The sequence below is a fragment of the Populus euphratica genome, unplaced genomic scaffold (genome assembly GCF_000495115.2).
Source record: "Populus euphratica unplaced genomic scaffold, PopEup_1.0 scaffold9.1, whole genome shotgun sequence".
Classification (NCBI taxonomy): Eukaryota; Viridiplantae; Streptophyta; class Magnoliopsida; order Malpighiales; family Salicaceae; genus Populus; species Populus euphratica.
The window spans coordinates 2,717,647-2,738,111 of NW_011499857.1; the positions used below are offsets into that span (position 1 = coordinate 2,717,647).

A 20,465-nucleotide genomic window follows, 5' to 3' on the forward strand; every position below is an offset into this window, starting at 1 on the left:
ACAAAATTTCTTCACTGCATAGCCGAAAATTCTCCACCGCAAGATCTGAGGATTTTTTTTTTATATATATATATATATAATAAAGGTATTATTAAATGAGTTTCTATATTAATCAAGGTTAAATCATTATATTTTATATAATTTTAAAGATATATTTTTTACATTAAATTAATGTAAAATATTTTAATAAATTATCATAAATCCTAACTTCAAAATTATTCATCTAATTTTGAACAACAACAATTTTATTATTATTTTATTGAGCATAGTGGGGTTCTTGAAGAGCATTTGACTACTTCAATTAGTGATCGGCTGTCCAACTGTGTGTTTAGTGTTACAGTGAAATATGTTTTTCAAAAATATTTTTTGTTTTGAAATATATTAAAATAATTTTTTAATTTTTTATATTAACATGTTAAAATCATTAAAAAATACTATTTTTATTTTTTAAAACTTCAATGCATTTTGAAACATATATAAACACAATTAAAAATGCAAAACCAACAATTCATATTAAATATCTATTTAGTTTTGAGGTTGTACTCATGGTCTAGCCGATTTTTCAAACGGATGATGTTATTAATATTTTTTTCATGTAAAAAAAGTCAATATTTTTAGTATTTCACTTTGTAATTTAACTAGGTATATATCGCATGTAATGATGGTAAATTAAAACATATTTTTTAATATATATATATATGTTTGTGAACTGCTTTACTGGTGTTTATGGTTTAAAGATATCAAGAAGTGAGATCTAATAAAATATATAGATAACTAAATTAGATCATATCTAACTAATGTTACATATCATCTAATAAAATATGTTAGATAACTAAAGAAATCGATATTTAATAATGTGTTTTATACTATACTATAATAATAATTATTTTTTAAAATGTTTTTTTCAAAATATATTAAAATAATAATAAAAAATTAATTTATTCAACATCAATACATTAAAAATTTAAAAATACTAAACAAAAAATTACAACTGAATATCCACTAGCATGGTCAATCACTTAACCACGATACCAAATTATTGTCTAAAATGAAAATACAACGATGATCCTTCCTCCAGCTAAATATTTTGATGGTATCTTATCCATTTCTTTTAATATTTAAATTAAAATTATATTTGATAAATATTTCAGGACATAAAGTATAAATACAGAAATAATATAAATATATTTAATTAGAGAGATGGAGATAATTTTAAAGTTAATTTTTATCTTTTTAAAAACTAAAAAATTATTTTTTTATATATATTTTTCAGGACGTGTTTGACATTATGTTTTGAAAATATTTTTTAAATATAAAATATTTTTAAAAATAATCCAAATACATTTTCTCATGTCCGAAACACCGAGAAAACGTTACAGAAGAGAACAATAACAAAAAGTTTTAATGTTTCTAAATTTAGGCTCACATTTTTCTCAAAAAGTACTAAAATCTTAGTAGCTGAAATCTCCGGACCACTATTAATGTTAGTTTATTACACACATAAGTTAAAAATATAAAAAGAAAAGCAGTAGCTCTGTCTGCCTGTCTCTAGCTAACACCTCTCTGGTTTTACGCCGGTTGGCAGCTTAAAGCCTTAAACCGCTCAGCTCTTCCTTTATTTATGTCCACCTGCGATTGCTGTCGACACCTCCTCCTCTTCCCTTCTCTTTCTGTGTTTTCTCCATATAGAGACACCACCAAATCACAGAAACTGGGTTGTTGCATGCATTGTATTTCTAGCCCCAGCTATCTGGAGCTCATCAAACTTTAGTTTAAACGATCTCTTGATGAAAACCAAAAAATAAAGATAAAACGATAGAGTTTAAAGCACTTTCTTTTTAGTAGGTATTTTGCTTAGCTAGTAGCTTCGTGACTATCGTCCTTCAGACATGGGATGTGGGTGTTTTTGAGCAAGTAACAGTTACGAGGTAAATTTTCGGTTTTGGTTTTTCTTAGGGTAAAGTTGTTTTCTTTTTGTTTGTTTCCTGAGAAAAAAATGTTTTTTATGTGGAGTTTGTTTGAGTTTTAAAGGGATTACTATTTGTTTTGCTTTTCAAACCAGAAAGAAGAGAGAGAGAAGGAAATTAATAATGGCACCAGCTACTAACTGGCTTTCTTTTTCACTCTCTCCAATTGAAATGTTGAGGTCATCTGAATCTCAGTTCATGTCTTATGAAAGCTCCTCTTCTGCCTCTCCTCACTACTTGTTCGATAACTTCTATGCTGATGGTACGTATAACCCTTTTCCTTTTTCTTCCTTGTACATATTTGTTTATCTTTTAAAGTTCATCCATATACAGATATCATAACGAGGAAATGTTCAACTTGTGTTTGGTTGCTGGGAAAGTGCAGAGGGATAAGAGAGATTCACTCCATAACTGATTATCTCTTGTTTCCTTGTATATGCTGTGTTGTAGTCTGCTATTTACGTTTAAGCTCACTTCTGCACTCAACAAGAATGTGTGTGAATTGATACTGTTCCATCTTTAATTTTGTAGGTTTTTTCTGCTTGGTTAAAAAGCATACGATTAGAAATATGGGGAGGAAGAAGTTTTCATTTTTGTTTGTTTATGAGTTAGCTACTAGTTTAGTTGTAGTTGCACATGTATATTTTTTTAGCAAGTCCCAAGAGGCCGTCCTTGTGTATAGTTAGAGCTTGATGAAGATTACTATTGTTTACTGCGTAGGCTGGGCAAACCCCAAAGAATCACAAGTCACGACCACAACAATGGCGGAGAGCTCTAATATTCTGACAAGCTTTATAGGCCCAGAATCTCAACACCAGCAAGTCCCAAAACTGGAGGATTTTCTTGGAGACTCTTCATCATCTATTAATATTCGATATTCGGATAATAGCCAGACAGAGACCCAAGACTCGTCCCTGACCCACATCTATGATCATCAGGGCTCTGCAGCCGCTTACTTCAACGAGCAACAAGATCTTAAAGCAATTGCTGGGTTCCAAGCTTTTTCGACTAACTCAGGCTCAGAGGTTGATGACTCGGCTTCAATAGCTCCCACACAGCTTGGTGGTATTGAGTCGACTGGGAACGAGTTGGGGTTCTCTAATAATGCGGCCTTGTCACTTAGGGTGAATAATGATACTAGCAATAATCAGGGTGGCTCTACAGAGAAGCTTGCTATTGCTTCTGCTGACAACGATTGCTCTAAAAAGATTGCTGACACCTTTGGTCAGCGAACTTCTATTTACAGAGGAGTTACCAGGTAATTAACAATGAAATTTCAGCATTAATCTCTTTTCGTTCATTGATTATTATTTTTTTCTTTCTTTGAAGCATTAAGATGCTTTTCTTTCAATCGTTAATGTGAGAAATATTTTTTTGGTTTTCCTGCTGTTGCAGACATCGATGGACAGGCAGATATGAAGCGCATCTATGGGATAACAGCTGTAGGAGAGAGGGTCAGGCTAGAAAAGGGCGTCAAGGTCATCTCCCTCCCTACCTCTCTCTCTCTATATATATGTGTATATGTGTGTGCGTGTATCGGTACCTGTAAAGGGCCTGGGTTTTATACCATGAATCAGGAGTTGAAGTGAAGTGAAAAGAAACTTGGACTGCATCCATTCGGATTTCAAGGGGGAGCCACACCCGTTTTCCTTAGTTTACTGGGTGTGGACCACAATCTGATGGATAGACTGAGGGTTTGATATATTTATATATATATAATGGAAGGAAAATGTTCAAACTGTTACTTTTGTTTCTTTTTATCAATTATGTGATTGATTTGATCAGATGTGCCGCCATTTTGTTAATTTTTGGACTTTCTCTTTCTTCTCTCATCTGGGTCCCCTAGCCGCTGCAAGGTTAGGTTTGTTTGACACGACCCACGTCCACATACTCACCATGCCTCGGGCGTTATACACATCAATATGCCTTGCAGCTGCCTTTTTTTTCTTACTTTTGCTTTCTTTTCTTTTCTTTTTCACAGCTACCTGCACAGCAAGTAGCAGCTCAGTGTCTAGTTTTGACTAGACCACCAGAATTTCTCAACTTGAAATATATCATCATTTTCTTTTCAATGAAAATTTTGGCCGCTTTCACTTTTTAGTAAAGCTGGTGTCTGGTATCACGGCCTATCCATTCATTCACAATCACACAGTGGGAGTGCCTTGGGAAAAATGTTGGGTCAGGCATTTTTATTTTGGATTTCAAGTAATTAGAAATTGTAGTTCGAAGTTAACCCTTTTGGGGTTTTGATTCTTGGAGCGTGTTCAAATTCAGAGTTGGACTTATTCTACATGAAGAAAGTATAACATACACTTGATAAACAACGAACTACTAGTAGCTAGCTAGACCATTAATAAAATCTTAATGTAGAACAGTAACGATCCCTTTCTGCAGAGACAGTCACATGCAGAGACATGCTTCTTGCTTTATTTAATTGTTTCTTGCGTGGATGAAGAAGCTCACGCTGAAACTTTTGACTATGCTTGGTTTCCCACGTTAAAATTCTTTCCTTGAACTTTTTTTTTTCTCCTCTTGCATGAACTGTGGAATCCTGCTATGTCGCTGCCACTATACCCGAACCTTTCGATATGTTCTCTACAGTATACTTAGGTAAGCTAATTAACTCCTCTCTAATTTATTTTCATCTTCAAGCCGCTGTTTTCTAGCACTCATTTATACGGTTTCAGAAATAACAGGCATAGTGATTGCTGTACGTTATTCTTTTAATTTATCAGGTGGGTATGATAAGGAAGAAAAGGCAGCAAGAGCTTATGACTTGGCAGCTCTAAAATACTGGGGTCCAACTGCAACCACCAATTGCCCTGTAATGCTTATGCTTTCTATTTATTGATTCATTCTCCTCGGCCGGAGAATATACATAGACTGTAGGGTAAACTTGTTTAGTTATTAGCAAATTGACATGTCTGTGGCTGGCAGGTTTCGAATTATACTAAAGAACTGGAGGATATGAAGTACGTGTCCAAGCAAGAATTCATTGCCTCATTGAGGAGGTATGCCAAAATCCAACCCTGGTTTCTTCCTTCTTCTTTTTGATGTACCTGCAGATTGTCAACAAAAATTATCCTTGTTTTTGCAGGAGTAGTAGTGGTTTTTCACGTGGAGCCTCTATTTACAGGGGTGTCACAAGGTTTCAGTCTAATAGAAAATTCTTTTTCTTGATCTCATAATGCTAGCTTGCATCATATACAAGCCAGCGGCAGCATCTGCTTATATATCATATATGTTTTGCAGGCATCATCAACAGGGTCGTTGGCAAGCAAGGATAGGCCGTGTAGCTGGAAACAAGGATCTCTACCTTGGAACATTTGGTGAGGGTTAATTCTTCTCCCAAGTAAATTGATGGTCATCATACTCTTGTTTCAAAATTTTCAGCATGAGTTTATTGTAATTGATCATAAGCATGAGCAAGATTCTTTGCTCCCTACTGCTCGCAGAAACAATTGATTGCATACACAATTATTGTATTATATTTAATGTAGTCTACGAAGTATCTTTTTGCATTTCCACAAGGGCAGAAACATGAACGTATCTGATTTTCTAAACCTAGTTAACTCTATGCTGTCAATATGCTTTGTTAACTATGAGATTGTATGGTAAGAAAGTTTTTTCCTGAATTAATATGAGTCACCTGATCTTTCAAATGGCAACAGCCACAGAAGAGGAAGCAGCTGAGGCGTATGATATAGCTGCCATAAAGTTTAGGGGTCTTAATGCTGTGACTAATTTCGAGATGAACCGATATAATGTTGAAGCTATCATGAAGAGTGCTCTTCCAGTTGGTGGAGCAGCGAAGCGCTTAAAGACATCACTAGATGCCGAGCATAAACCAAATGTAAGCGACAACCACCAGCCCCAGCCGCGGTGCAACAGCTATAGCACCAACAACAACATCAGTTTTGCTGCTATCCAGCCAGCTTCTACTGCAGCCCCATGTGGTATTACATTTGATGCTTCCACGGCGCTTTATCATCACAACCTCGTCCACCACCTCCAAACCACCAACAACTTCGCAGCAAGTGACTCCTCCGGTCCCACCTCATCCATGGCAACTGCAATGACTACTTTGCCGCAAACAGCTGAGTATTTTGCATGGCCTCACCAAACTTATTGACCAAATCGCAGTTTTGACATCAGGAATTCAGCTAACATGCTGTAGCAACAAACCTTCACTTCTAGGTGGAGCTTCTAGCTATAGCTTGCTAGCTGAAAACTTTAGCTGACCCACCTTACCCTAATGTTTACTTCAACTTTTGGTGCTGGACTGGTAAAGGTATAGGAGGTTTTTTTTTTGGTTTAATATAGTACTAGTTATGGCAGGATGCTGGATTTTGTATGCGACTGTTTTAAGTGGGTGTTAGATAAGACCTGTTTCATTAATGATGAAGGAGATCCATCTGGTTGTGGGAAGGTTTTGAATATTCTCCAACTTTACGAGCTCCCGCTCCCGCCGCCGCTCATTTATGTTGTTTTGTTGTCGTTCTAAATGCCCATATCACTTCAGGAGGTTGTCTCTTTTAACACTCGGAATTTTTTGGCAGCCCTTTGTTTGTGGCCTCAGCTTGGTCATTGACTTGTACTGTTAGTCTAAAGTCAAATCTTCAACCTTAACCATAGAATCCTTCGAGCCCTGTTATGTCAAACTGACGACCGTCATTGGCTATCACTGTCAATGGGACGCCAAACTTGCAATTTATGCGTTAATATAGTGTGTTAGTAAATATATTAAAAAATTATTTTATTTTTTAAAAAAATATAGTTTTAACCGAGTTTATAAATAGATGTATGTGTTTATAAATATATGTATGCTAGATGTTGTGTCATTATATAAAGATGTTAATTTTTAAAAAAAATAAATATTTTTTTTAAATTAAAAGTAGATTTTAAAATTTTTAATTAATTTGATTAACAAAATAAAATTTAATAGTAATTTAATATCGGAATCTATGATTAACTTTGTGAAAACTTTATATATGACCAATTAAAATAAAATATCAATATGATTTTAAATTAATTTAATATGAAAGTAAAGTTAGGTGAAAAACAACTTAAAAAAATACAGTAGGTAACCATTGTAAACAATAACAATTGTATTTTTTTCGTGTTGTATTACCGCAAGTTTTAATTATTTTAAATATCATTTAATTATATAATGAGAGTTGATTTTACAAATCAAAATATATTTGTTAAGAAAAAAATCAAAATGATCCAATAAAAAAGAGTTGGCAGGAAAAATAAAGATTTGAGATAATGAAAAAAAAAAGATAAAAGAAAAGCCTTGAGTTGAAAATAATTTTCATACATATCCTTAAATGTATATTTTGGGAAATGTTTTCAGGAAATTAATTGAAAAACTATCTATAATTTCTTGAAGATGGTTCCACAAATTCCTTCGTAAGCCTGTTGAGTATCTTCTCATTCGCTAAATTCAGATGAGAGTACAGAATTTACGTAATGCTAGGCTGGTGGGATATTAAATGGTTTTCGTTATACATACATACATACATACATACATACATACATACATACATACATACATACATACATACATACATACATACATACATACATACATACATACATACATACATACGGGCTTGTTTCTCTTTCGAGGGAGCCATTATCCTTAACATTCACTAAGCCTTGTATATATTGGTCGAGTGACGTTGCCAATCTTACAGCCACGAGAGCAAGCAATGAATAATAAGGAATCGAAAAGAATATGTTTGTGTCGAAATCATGTTTTTTAAAAGTTTAATTTATTTTAAATTGATTATTTTGATGTTAAAAGTAATTTTTTCAAATTAATAATAAACTATTATTTTAATATATTTTTGAGTAAAAATTATTTTAAACCATAATCTGAAGCATTTCTAGAATTATAAATAAATAAATCAAATTAGAATTTTCAAGAATCCCTTGAATCCGTCATGGATACCTTGTTTCTAATCAAAGATAGTGTTTAATTATTATTATCAGAACGAAAAAAAAATAAAATAAAAAATTTAATGTTATATCTCCATGTATTTTATATTTTAAAGGTATAGATTTTTATTTTTTTTTAGCATATAAATAGGTACGGGAAGTGGTTATTATTTCTAGGCCTCCATAAACTCATGCCAAACACGAAGCATCCATTTGGGATTTAATTAGAACCTGTACAGAGAGAGTACGAAGTGAAAATATTGATTTTTTCACTCACACAAAGAAGGGCATTTAGACATTTGCCTTCGCATAGAACAGCCGAGAATCGGCGGCAGCACAAGTAACAATGGCTTGAAAGTTACTAAACCAGCATCACTCCATCACAAGTTGCAGATGACGATTGAGATCTTTGAGGTAAGTAGTGCAAGTATAATCTTGCAGGTCACAGCCATCCAGAAGGACCGCCCTCCCTGCATTCGTCTTCTGCTTGAACTCCACGGGTGCTTCCTCGCCCCTCAAGAGCTGCACCACCTGAACTTTCCGATATTTGTTTCAGAAACATGTATAAATCTTGGAGGGGTCTAGTGTAGGAACTTCTCTTCTCACATGGATGTAAGTAAAGGAAGTGTAGAATAATATTTCTAGCTAATTCCTAAATTTTGTATGATTACACACACACACACACTATGTATGTATATATATAAGACTGGATTTATAAAACTGGATATAAAGCAGATTTCATACTCTGATATACACACACTCACACACACACACATATTATGTATGTATATATGTAAGACTGGATATAAAGCAGATTTCATACTCTGATCATTTGCGGACGTGTATTGGGCAAGTGGTGAATGCACATCAAAGCCGTAAACATGGCATGCTTCATTTCAATGGGATCATAATCATCTCCCAGCCTGGGATCAGCTAGTTCTTTAGCATTATTTGCCTCCAACAATGGTTTTGCCTGTGCATAAAATACACATTTATACATGTTGTCAAAGCTTTCTTGAAAATACTAGTGGTTTTAACAGTTCTGTGATAGAAAATATATGAAGTCAAGGCAAAATGATTAGAAATGGTCATAAAAAACTGCCAGTGCAAGGATAATTTGACACGGGGATATATATATTAAACACAAGGGACTCTGCATGAGTGGATCTTACCCACATCACAAGGCTCTGTCTACTTGAATCAACAGCACGGCGACCTGTTATGATCTCAAGTAACAGAACCCCATAAGCAAACACATCGGTCTTCTCATCAACAATCCCATGCATAAAGTATTCAGGAGCCAAGTATCTGAAATTTAGTTTTCTAGTTTAAAAGGACAGAATATATGTATGTATATTAAACTTAATTTGTGAAATGGATTAGAATGCTGGCAATAAATTAATGGAGTGGTTGCAAACGCCTCACCCGAATGTGCCTTCGATAGGGAAGACAATATGGTGAATCCAGTTTTCTGGAAGCCACTTTGCCAATCCAAAATCAGAAATCTGAGGAACAAACCAAATCATTCCCTACAAGAAAAGATGGAGATGGAATTACAATAAATGCTGAATTGAAAATGCACCTGAGCTTCAAAATTTGCGTTGAGCAATATGTTCGAGGCCTTGATGTCTCTATGGATAATGCGCCTTGGGCAATCATGATGGAGATACTGAAGTCCTTCTGCTATTCCTAAAGCCACCTTAAACCTTTTCTTCCATTCTAGACAATCTGATCCACCTGAAATGCTGAATCTCTCCTTATAAGAATGCGATAATTAAAATTAGATGCTAGTAAATCCAGCAACTTGATGGTCACAAATGCACAGAATTTTGTTAAGAATAGAGTCAGAGACGGCACCGTGGAGCACTGACGCAAGGCTGCCATGTGGTAAAAATTCAAGGACAAGATGCAGACCACTATCAATGCTGAAACCAAGCAATCTAGCTGCATTTGGGTGATTTATATGTGCAATAATCCCAAGCTCTGATAAGAAATCACCAACTCTGTCCTCTTCCTGCTTCTCAGTTTTCATGAGCTTCTTTACAGCGACAACCTGACCGTCAGATAAGCATCCCTTGTACACTTTTGCATGACCTCCTTCCCCGATCAAATTCTCTGTGAATATTTGATGGATAATTAGAATCTTAAGAATTATTCAATGATGTTGATTTCGATATCAAGAAATCCCCTGCATACAGACTCCGATCCTATATGCATCAAGATTTTTACTAACATTTTTAAGTTGCTGGCAAGCTATAAATGATTCACAATCCTTTCCAGGATCTGATGATTTTTAAACCTGAAATTTAGACTTATGATTCATCAACTAGTCATTTACACAACGTCAATGTTCATCAACGTGGATTTGGACACGTAAAAATCAGCTTAATGTGTCAATCACTACTGGATTTATTTCTTAAATTTCTAAGTTCCTAAACTGGGATGGTCTGCAACTAATAAGAAAAGCTGTAGAAAACATCTGCGAGCTATATTCATATGTGCGTGGCCATCCAAAACTCCCTCCCAGCCAGCCTCCCTAAAACGCTGACTCTTATTGCCGTAGTCATCTAGTATATTGTAAAGAAAGTAATTGGCTGCCTTGATTTTAATGCTAGGTGAAAGGTCAAGAAGTTCGGTCCCACCATCATTTTCCTCAGCCACAGGCGTTATTGACTGTTCGAGGTTGGAGGCTATCTCGTTCAAAAATTCGAACGTGTAAACCATCCTTTTGTTTTCTGTTTTTGAATTTACCAGCAAGTACTTATATTTTCCATCACTTTCAATTATACCATTCAATAAAGAAAATCAATGGATTGTAACCTTTAGTTTGTTTTTAGGCTAAATTGTAAAATATCCCCTAAATTTGAGCAAAAAAACAAATACCCCACCGAACTACAAAAATATCTGATTCCCCCCCAAACACTATGACTTCTTGAATATATCCCTTCCGTTAGATTTCCGATGAGAAATCAACGGAAAAATCTGAAAAAAAACATTCCCAATTCCTATCCTTTCCTCAACCAATCAAGGAAAACATGTTTACTAACAGAGAAAAGAGAGGAATTGAGGTGATTTTTAAGGGCATTTCTATCAATTTCTCGATGAAATCCTAATAGAAGGGACAAGTTCAAGATATCACATTATTTAGGGGGCAAAATGCCATTCCTGTCAAATATGATCTCAAGTCTGACTCTTAAACCTTGGCCCATTAGATAAATTCTGAAATTTATGTCTCTAAAATAAGAAAGCAACCTCCAAAAACAAGAAAAAGTTCTTTAAAGGGGCTACGATTATGTTTCAACTAGTGGAAATTGGAAGCACAATTAAGCCTGGTATGAAAGTTGTGGCACTGTAGCGACAAAGAAAAGAAAATTATGTAGGCAGCCAGATATGTATGCGTATGAGAAAAATTGAAAATACCACAAAAGGGCTCACCAGAGCTGAAATTATCAGTAGCAGCCTCAAGCTCTAGATAATCAAAATTCCTCCATGAAGGTTTAGGCGCCATAATGCCCTCACAATCAATAAAGACATCAGCAGAATGTTGGATTCTTGCCAATTTCCTTCTCAAGTTCTTCCTGGCAATAGTTTCGTACGTTGAAATCAATGGAATCACTGAAAACCTCCTCACTGATTTCTTCTTAAATGAATCAAGTATATGTTTCCATTGAATACCATTGCTCTCTCGTATGATCCCCGTTCTTTCAGAGACTAATTTCTCCGTTGAACCTGAGCTGCAACTGCTGCTGCTGCTGCTGCTGTGATCAGAGTCCGTACCTGAAATAGGAATCTCCAATACACATCTTGGTGAAGCGTCTTCAAGGATGGGGGGCTCTGTCTTCTTGGTTATGTCATCATTTGTTTCCATTTCTGGGCTTTCTTCGGTTTCACTCCCTGGCTCATTATATGAACAAAATGAAACAACTTTTTTTCAGAAGAGGAACCCTGTCTTTGTAACTAATGAGAAACAGAAGGAAATGGAAAAGCCAACATACAAGAACATTAAATTTAAAAAAGAAAACAAAAACCTTTGACCCCTTTTGTTTGGTTCCTGTTAAAACAGACGGGGAAGAAGAAAAGAAAGGCAGGAAGAGAGAGATAGAGAATAAAAGCTTGCTTTTTGGTATTGAAAGGCAAAAGCCCGAAACGAATAAAGCTAGCATTATTCGTTTCTCACCTTCATTGTCTCCACAACCAAAGAAACAGAATTACAAAAAGAGAAATTCCTAGGAAAATGAGAAGAGCTCACCTTCCAAAGCCATCAAGCACTATGATTTCTGGATTTCTAGCCTCAACTGAAAAGAACCAAAAGAAAAGGGTCCTTCAATCAATTCCTAGCTGTAAATTACCCAGAAATGAGAAACTACAGAATCCAAGAAACTTGACTACATGTTTCGGTTATTGAAAGAAATACAGGCAAGATACAGAGAGACAATGGCTTCGAAAGAATAATGGTATATCTTTGAGAGGTGGTTATTCCTGGGGAGGAGAGAAGGTAGACAGCCCCGAGCTTTAAGGTGATTGGAAGATATGTAATCCTATATTTATACCACTTGCTGTCGGGTTAATCTCTTTCCATTTCAATTTTCATTTTGGGATCAAACTTCATTTCTATCCCTATAGATTCATAAATGCCCCATTTCGGTCCTCTATGACCCTTCTAGTTTAAAACGAGACTCAATAATTTTGTTGGGAACTTGTGATTTAATGTATAATAGCTAACGATGATAATTATTAACTCACTCTACACTCTAACGGAGAGACTTGTTAATTAAAATCTTATTTAGTATTGTAGCAATAATTATTTTTAAAAGTGTTTTTTACTTAAAATTTATCAAAATAACCCACTTTTTTATTCTGATCTTTTTAGATTTAAAAGATATTATAGCATTTATGAGTGCTAGAGAGGAAAGAAATTTATACGGGTAAGATTTATAAGAGAGGAAAGAAATCTATGTGCATAAAGTTTGAAAAAGTTTAACAATGGGGATAGAAATGGAACATTGATCAGTCTACAAGGAGCAAAATAGAGTTAACCTTTTAATTTCATTAATACACCGTTGATGAAATCTCGGCCTTCTGGGTTTTAGGGCTCGCGATTTTTGCCGTGACAGACGCTTTAAAAAGCGAAAGGGTAGAGGAGAGATGGAGTGGGGGAGGAAGGGACAATTACGAACCCACCAACTCGTACATGTAATAAAAGGTTCACTGCAACCATCTAGGTGATGACCAAGTAGTAAGAATTTAGGATCAAGGGGTTTGCTCCGTGTTAATTTAAAAAAATAAAAAAATTCATTATATGTATACGTAAATTGGCTCAAACATCCATATTAATTTTAAAAAATTAAAAAATTACTATACAAAAATAAATAAATAAAAAATAAAAGGTTCACTGTATTTTCCTGTTTTTTTCACGAGGATATTTAAGTATAATGAAAAATTATTTTAAGCTGTATTTTTATATTAGATTACTTCATTAACTAAAACCAAATTATTTTTCGAGTGATTTTATATTTTCTTGTTTTTCATATAATCTTTAAATATAATAAAATATTATAATAAGAAAAATCTAAGTATATTTTTATATCAATTACAGTATTTAAAAAGAAATGGCATTATTCAACTGAAAATGCTATCTTTTTTCACAGTGTAAAATATCGACTGTATAGGATTCACCGAGACTAGTATAGGGCATGATTTTTGATACCCTGTCCTCTTTATAAGGAAAATTATTAAAATTATAATTATTAAAACAAAATGCATTAATTAGTTTTTGTAGAACCCTCCTGTATAGGTGGACTCAAAATCATAATTTTAACATCTGGTTTTTTCACGGTTTGGGTTGTGGATTTTAACCGGGTTATTAGATTTTGATCTAGTTGGCTGGATTAAATTTTATTTTTTAAAATTAAAATGATATTATTTTAATAAAAAATAAAAAAACCAATGGATTTAATGATATTATTTTAATAAAAAATAAAAAAACCAACTGATTTGTAACCGGTTCTTAAGCGGATCAGTCGGGTCAACTGCTAGGTTAGCTGAATCATACCATATTTTTTCTTTTCTTATTTTTTTCAACCTAATCTTGTTTTAGTTCCAAGTTAGCTGAATTCTAAATCAACCCGTTAATTAAACCAGTTTTCAAAGCTATGCTCAAAATGGTCAACGATGAGGGATTTAGAATAAAAACTTTCTGACATGAAGGATAGAAGAATAACAATGGGGAATACATTTTTGAATCCTTTGACTGGTTCGAGATCTATTGGTTATTGAAAAAAAAAAGGTCAGAAAAAAAACGAAAAAAAAATATTAAATTAAAAAAAAAAAGTATCGATCAAGTTTAACCGGGTTATTAAAAAACTAATTAAATCAAATATGTTCAATTATATTGATATTTTTTTTACTAATTGAACTAACAACCCATCCGAGTCCATGTAATAGTAATAACATGAGGACTGCATAGATCTCCCGGTTTTTGGACATCTGGGAACCTCGATAATGGGGACTGCCATGGAAGTATCATTAATCTGGTCCCCAAAGCTATCAAATTATGCAAGCTGGTATGCTGGTTTTTACCTTTTCCTTCTCACTCTCAGTGTCGAGCACTCAATTCCCGACACATATTAACAGTTTGATTTATGATTACTTCGGACGATGAAAATCCACAGTGTCTTCACATGTGAAAATGTCTGTCTTCCACCTACAGTGAAAATAGGACGGCCAGCTTCAAAACAAGCTCGGAGACATAATGCTTAAAAGTCGTTATTAAATTGCATCTCGAGAGGTTCTGGTGGGCTTAAAGGCAGGCTAACAACATCATCATCCTCAACACATCTTCGTATAGCTGTCCCACTTCCTCTTCGAGAAGAAGTTGCGAGTTCGATTATTCAAAAGAGAGTCAGTCCTAATTCCTAAGCACGAGCATATTTAAAAAATTAATGGATTGGTGGTCCAGTTAAAACTGGATTAGGCTCGAATTAACAAGTCAATTCTGGTTTTAAAACAATGCCTCGCAAGTCCTTCGAGTGTGATTTCAAAAAGGTATTTTGAATTTCAAGTCATGGTTATTGGACTCGGATGAGCTCAGAAAAGGCTGAGATGAGCAAGGATATAGTAAATCGGATTAATTCATTGAGTTGACTTGATTCAAGTGATTCATCAAAACTCAATTGAAATTTGTTATTTTTTTAAATATTTTTTTTCTAATCATAAATATTTTTTAGTTGAATATTGGTCCTCAAAACTCAATTGAAATTTGTTATTTTTTAAAATATTTTTTTTATAATCATAAATATTTTTTTATATTTTTTAGTTGAATATTAGTCCTTTTTAAAATTTATTATATAAATATTAGAAGAATATTTTATTTTTTCAACATGGAATTTAAAATTTTTTAGCATGTATACTTTATATTCATAAAAAAAAATATTTTTTTAATATGAAATTTGAAATGTTTTAATATATGTATTATATGTTTACAAGAAAAAAATTATATTTTTTTAATGTGAGCTAAAAAAAAATTGAATTAAGAACTTCAACTTAAAAAAAAATATTTTTTTAATATGAAATTTGAAATGTGTTAATATATGTATTATATGTTTACAAGAAAAAAATTATATTTTTTTAATGTGAGATAAAAAAAAATTGAATTAAGAACTTCAACTTAAAAAAATAGTATGCTCATATAATATTTTTTCAAAGTAGAATAAAAAATATTTTACAATAATATTTTAAACTTTATTATTTATAACATAACATATATTTACATGAATTATTTTTAATTTTTTCATAAAAAATATTGAAATTTTAAATATAATTTTAAATTTTTTTTATATTGATTTGAGTTGATCCGGGTAAATCAGTGTAATCTGGAACCTGACTTCTTAACCATGTCAACCCCATGTCAAGTTCGATAATTATGCTTCAAGTAAAATGTGTATTTTAAATATATTTTATTTATTTATTAGTATTTAGTTCACCTAAAACAATAAGTTAATAAAGAATTTCTTATGATTAAAAAAAATAAAGATAAATAACTTATGATTTTTAAAATAAAAAATACTTTACAAGACTATCTTTGTCTCATAGAATCACATGACTGGCAACTAATTAATTCTTGTTATTTTTTCATGAAAAATCTTTTCTGGAAACAAATTCTTTTATAAGAAACAGACAGAAACCTATTATTTCCCTCGGTGGAAAAATATTTTAGGAGGTTGGTTCAGCATTATTGACTCTTGAAAACCTTGAAAAAAAAAATAAATAAATATATATATGGATGGAGTTAAAAAAATAATTTTTTTAAAAATACTTATAAAATGTAAGGGAAAAAAAAGTAATACTGAAAAAAAGGATGGAAAGCGGTAAAGAAGAAGATGCTTGTCATATCGAGAAAGTCACTGTCGGAAGCGTGACAAAAGTACTAAAAACAATTGCTAAGTAGTGGGAGAGGTCATGACTAGTGGGTGAACTAATCCTTGTTAATGGACTTTTAGTCTTGAAAATCTTGTTTAGATGACGTAATTTTCATAAACCCAAACCCACCAACCTCACCAATGTCACTTCAGTTAGACAAGTGCGTCTAACTGAATTCTCTGGCGCACATAAACTAATGGAGCGAAGAAGACGAATAGAAGATGTTCCCCCCTACACACAGTACCAGATTCAAGGTGTCTCTCTCTTCTTTGGTGTGCGTTTGGTATTTTCTTACATAATATCTTTTACTTAAAAGTATACTAAAATTATTTGTTTTTTATTTTTCATATTACCATAAAAATATTAATTTAATTTCTTTTCAAATTAAATGTATTTTTAAAACAAATCCAAAAACAGTTATAAATACAACATCAAACTTATGCTTTAGTATTTCAGACCAGGTTTGAAATAAGTAAGGCCCTTCTCGTAGACTTTTCAAAGATAGTCCAGAGAACAGTTAAAGAACCTATTTGTTTTTATATTTTAAAATTAATATTTTTTTATGATTTTTATGTTTTTATATTTTAAAATTAATATTTTTTCTGATTTTTAATTATTTTAATATATTATTGTTAAAAATAATATTTAAAAAATAAAAATATTATTTTAATATATTTTTAAATAAAAAATACTTTAAAAAATAACTACAATTATTCTTCCTGTGTACTCAAAGGAGGGATTCGGACACAACAAGATTGTGTAAGTACATGTGCAACGATCTCGTTAACTGGAGTTGGTGTTCGAGGTGGGACACCAACCATGTCTATGCCCAAGAGAGTTGATGATGTGCAGGGGATCCCAATGACTTTGTGGGTTAGTTATTCTGGATAGATAGATGGATGGTTGCAACTGATAAATTTCGGACCATTACTAGATTATTAGCTAGCACGTACTAAGTCGTGTACCATATCTATTTTTTTTAATATAAACAAATATCTGAATGTTTCTCACATGGTTTATAATAAAAAAAATAATAATTATGAAGTCAAAGGATAACAAATATTGGATACCATGTTCTTTAAATATTTATATTGTGATGGTATTTTTTTCTCAGAGTATTGATACAGTGAAATATTTGGTAAGTCTGGATTAACTTATTAATTCATTGAATTAGATGATAAGATTATAAAAAATAGAATAAAAATACAATGTTAAATAAAAAATTAAAAAACAAATATTTAATTAAAACATAACCCAAAAAATAATTAGATTAATCAAAGTTATTTTGTCAAAATCACAGCTCGAATAATAAAATTAAGGTAACTCTATAAAAAAATAAAAAACTACAAAATTTAATTTTAAATCAAGTCAATACTGAATAATAAAACCATAAAAAATAACATAAATAACCAGGTTAATCCATTAAACTTGCAAACTAAATTACTAGAATGAAATAAATTCATAAAAAATAAACAAAAATAAATTATAAAATATACCCTCAACATATCTAATATTTAGAGCTATAATCAAGAAAAATAAATAAATCAATGACCAATATATAACTTAATAAAAAAATTAAAAAATTATGTAGCATGATTTCAAAAAAAATTAATATTAAAAAATAGTATATGTAAAAAAAATGAATTGTTAAAAGAAAGAAATAAAAAAAACATATACTATTTAGTACATAGTTTTATGTGAATGTGGGTATAATAATTTAGCCGCCCCCACTAATTTCTTGTTAGTATTGTCTATTACTGACTTAACACTATGAAACAAAGCAATTGACCATGCACGCACTCGCAGGTTTCATTCATGGTTGTTAAACCTGTTATGGCATCTTAGACTCCACATCTAGTTGACTCACCTTCTTATCCAGGTCATGCCTTAAAAAATATTAATTTTAAATTAATCTAGTTCATCTAACTTGTTAATCCATTATCCAGTCCGTGATTAAAATTTGTTGATTTTTAATTTTTTTAAAACAGTAGTATTTTGCAATTAAGAAGAAATTAACATTTCAAAAATTATGACTTAAATTTTATATTAAATCAACCAAGTCAAGTTTAATATCTACTGTTAATGCATTAAGGTAAAAAAAAATAAAAAAATGATCCAAGACATTTGCATATTGAGCAATACTTTAAAAGGCTTGGAAAAAATATTATAGATTTCCTTATTTTTTTTAATTTTGTTTTTTTTGCCTCGCCCCCCCCCCCCTCCCCCAAGACCGTCTTCTTCTTTTTTTGTTTGTTTTTATTTTTCCTCACATTTTATTTTTTATTTTCTCTGTTTTTTTAGGTTTTACATGTTTTTTTTTTTTTCAAGATTGTCTTCTTCTTTTTTTTTGGGTGTTTGTTAAATTATTTTTATTTATTTTTTTAATATTAATCCGGTTGAGAATTTAATTTTATAATTTTTTAAAAAAATATTATAAATTGGAACAATATTTCCCTGCGTGATTTTTTTAAATGATTTTTGTCAATTTTATTTTTTTATATTAAGCCGGTAGAAAATATTACTTTATAGTTTTTTTTTAAAATACTGTGGATTGCTATAATTTTTCATTGCTTGATTTTTGTTTTGCTATAGTGTTTTCTCATATATTTTTTTAATTATCTTTATTGATTTTTTTAATATTTAGTTGGCTGAGAATTTAGCTTTAGCTTTCCTCATATGTTTTTTTCCCTTTTTCTTCCAAAATTGTCTCTTTTTTTATTTTTTTTATTTTTTCCAGAATTGTTTTTGTTTTTTGTTTTAATACCGAGTTGATTGAAGATTTAACTTTATAGTTTTTTTCTTTAAAACAATATGGAATGCTACAGTGTTTTCTCGCATAGTGTTTTTATGATTTTTTTTTTCAGAATTGTTTTTGTTGATTTTTTTTTATTTGTATTAAGTTGGTTGAAAATTTAGTTTCTTGGTTTTTTTTTTAAAACACTGTAGATTACTACAGTGTTCCCTCGTATTATTTTTTTTGTTGTGATTTTTTTCAAAATTATCTTTATTAATTTTATTATTTATAATATTGAGTTGGTTAAGAATTATAATTGTAGATTTATTCATAAAACACTATTTCTCTGCATGGTTTTTTTCATTTTTTTTGTTATGATTTTTTTTAAAATTATTTTTGTTGATTTTATTTTTTTAATATTAAGCCGGTTGATAATTTAACTATATAGTTTTTTTAAAAAAAACATTATAAATTATAATAATTTTTCTCTATATAATTTTGTTATTTTTTATAATTTTTTTATAAATTTATAATAATACACAAGCATGTTATAAGCTCGTAACATCATACATAATGACATCTAGTTTTTTTATGCCATGTGAAAATAACTTGGGCTATCAACTCGGCCTATTACTTTGGCACATTAGAACTTTTTAATTTCTGCATGTAAAAAAGAAAATGTAAATTAAGTGGTATTTATTATTATTTGATAAGATGATGTAAGATATTTTTTAATTAAAAATATAATAATACATTAAAAATATTAAAATAATAATTTTATAATTTAAAAATTATTTTTTAAAAAGAAACTTAAATCGGAGAATGACACAAGACACAAAGGCGTCATAGGTGAGAAGCTTGGGTTTGAAGTTTAAGGATTTACGTGGGCTTTGTTTAATTAATTTCATCTTCAGCCCACTTATTTTAACACGTGTCCATTTTTCTTGTAGTTTTGAGCCCATGCCTCTAAGAGTTTTTGTTCGTGCTATTTCCTCACCATTATTCGGCAAAACCTCACTTCAAGCGATAAAATTAGCCCTTCTTCATGTCTTTTTATAACAAATTTATTATTTCTCTTTAAATCCCTCAACGACAAGAACTCTAAACTTAATATAAAACTTGTTAACCTTTCAGCCAATAGTTCTCTTGATAGTTTTATAGTGATTTTAACAATGAAAATGAATAATATGTGGGTGACAATGAAAGAAGGACAAGGTTAGAGAGAATAAAGAGGAAGTGTTTATCCGATAAAATATTATAGATATAAGTATTTTTTTTAAAAAATATTAAAATAATTTTTTTAAATTTATTTTTTATATTAACACACTAAAATGATAAAAAAATATATAAAAAATTAATTTGAAGCTATATTGTTTTTTTAAATATAGGTGAACCATGATGCC

General features: G+C 31.3%; 2 protein-coding genes across 3 annotated transcripts; one reads left to right on the forward strand and one right to left on the reverse strand.

The window, feature by feature from the left end:
• The first annotated feature begins 1,511 nt into the window (after nt 1–1,511).
• Nucleotides 1,512–6,404, forward strand: LOC105123815 (AP2-like ethylene-responsive transcription factor AIL6). The gene is made up of 10 exons (XM_011023554.1): nt 1,512–1,928; nt 2,063–2,229; nt 2,688–3,225; nt 3,363–3,445; nt 4,569–4,577; nt 4,703–4,791; nt 4,905–4,978; nt 5,065–5,115; nt 5,220–5,296; nt 5,639–6,404. The coding sequence occupies exons 2-10, from the start codon at nt 2,091–2,093 to the stop codon at nt 6,097–6,099; spliced, it is 1,521 nt and encodes a 506-aa protein (XP_011021856.1). The 5' UTR covers nt 1,512–1,928; nt 2,063–2,090; the 3' UTR covers nt 6,100–6,404.
• Nucleotides 6,405–8,101: 1,697 nt separating this feature from the next.
• Nucleotides 8,102–12,549, reverse strand: LOC105123816 (receptor-like cytosolic serine/threonine-protein kinase RBK1). 2 transcript variants are annotated; one of them, XM_011023555.1, is made up of 8 exons: nt 12,160–12,549; nt 11,346–11,804; nt 9,768–10,025; nt 9,493–9,647; nt 9,336–9,415; nt 9,083–9,218; nt 8,734–8,883; nt 8,102–8,441 (listed from the first exon to the last, which is right to left on the reverse strand). In XM_011023555.1, the coding sequence occupies exons 1-8, from the start codon at nt 12,170–12,172 to the stop codon at nt 8,283–8,285; spliced, it is 1,410 nt and encodes a 469-aa protein (XP_011021857.1). In that variant the 5' UTR covers nt 12,173–12,549; the 3' UTR covers nt 8,102–8,282. The 2 variants fall into 2 exon arrangements, with proteins under 2 accessions (XP_011021857.1, XP_011021858.1); XM_011023556.1 differs by lacking the exon at nt 12,160–12,549 and adding an exon at nt 11,939–12,125.
• Between the last annotated feature and the right edge of the window lie 7,916 nt (nt 12,550–20,465).

Bases quoted from the DNA above. Each gene is read 5' to 3' on its own strand.
- LOC105123815 (XM_011023554.1), top strand. From the start codon at position 2,091: ATGGCACCAGCTACTAACTGGCTTTCTTTTTCACTCTCTCCAATTGAA. The intron at 3,226-3,362 runs GTAATTAACAAT...CTGCTGTTGCAG, and splicing joins ATTTACAGAGGAGTTACCAG to ACATCGATGGACAGGCAGAT. The intron at 5,297-5,638 runs GTGAGGGTTAAT...AAATGGCAACAG, and splicing joins TCTCTACCTTGGAACATTTG to CCACAGAAGAGGAAGCAGCT.
- LOC105123816 (XM_011023555.1), bottom strand. The intron at 9,416-9,492 runs GTGCATTTTCAA...TTTGTTCCTCAG, and splicing joins ACGCAAATTTTGAAGCTCAG to ATTTCTGATTTTGGATTGGC. The intron at 9,219-9,335 runs GTGAGGCGTTTG...ACTAAATTTCAG, and splicing joins CCTATCGAAGGCACATTCGG to ATACTTGGCTCCTGAATACT.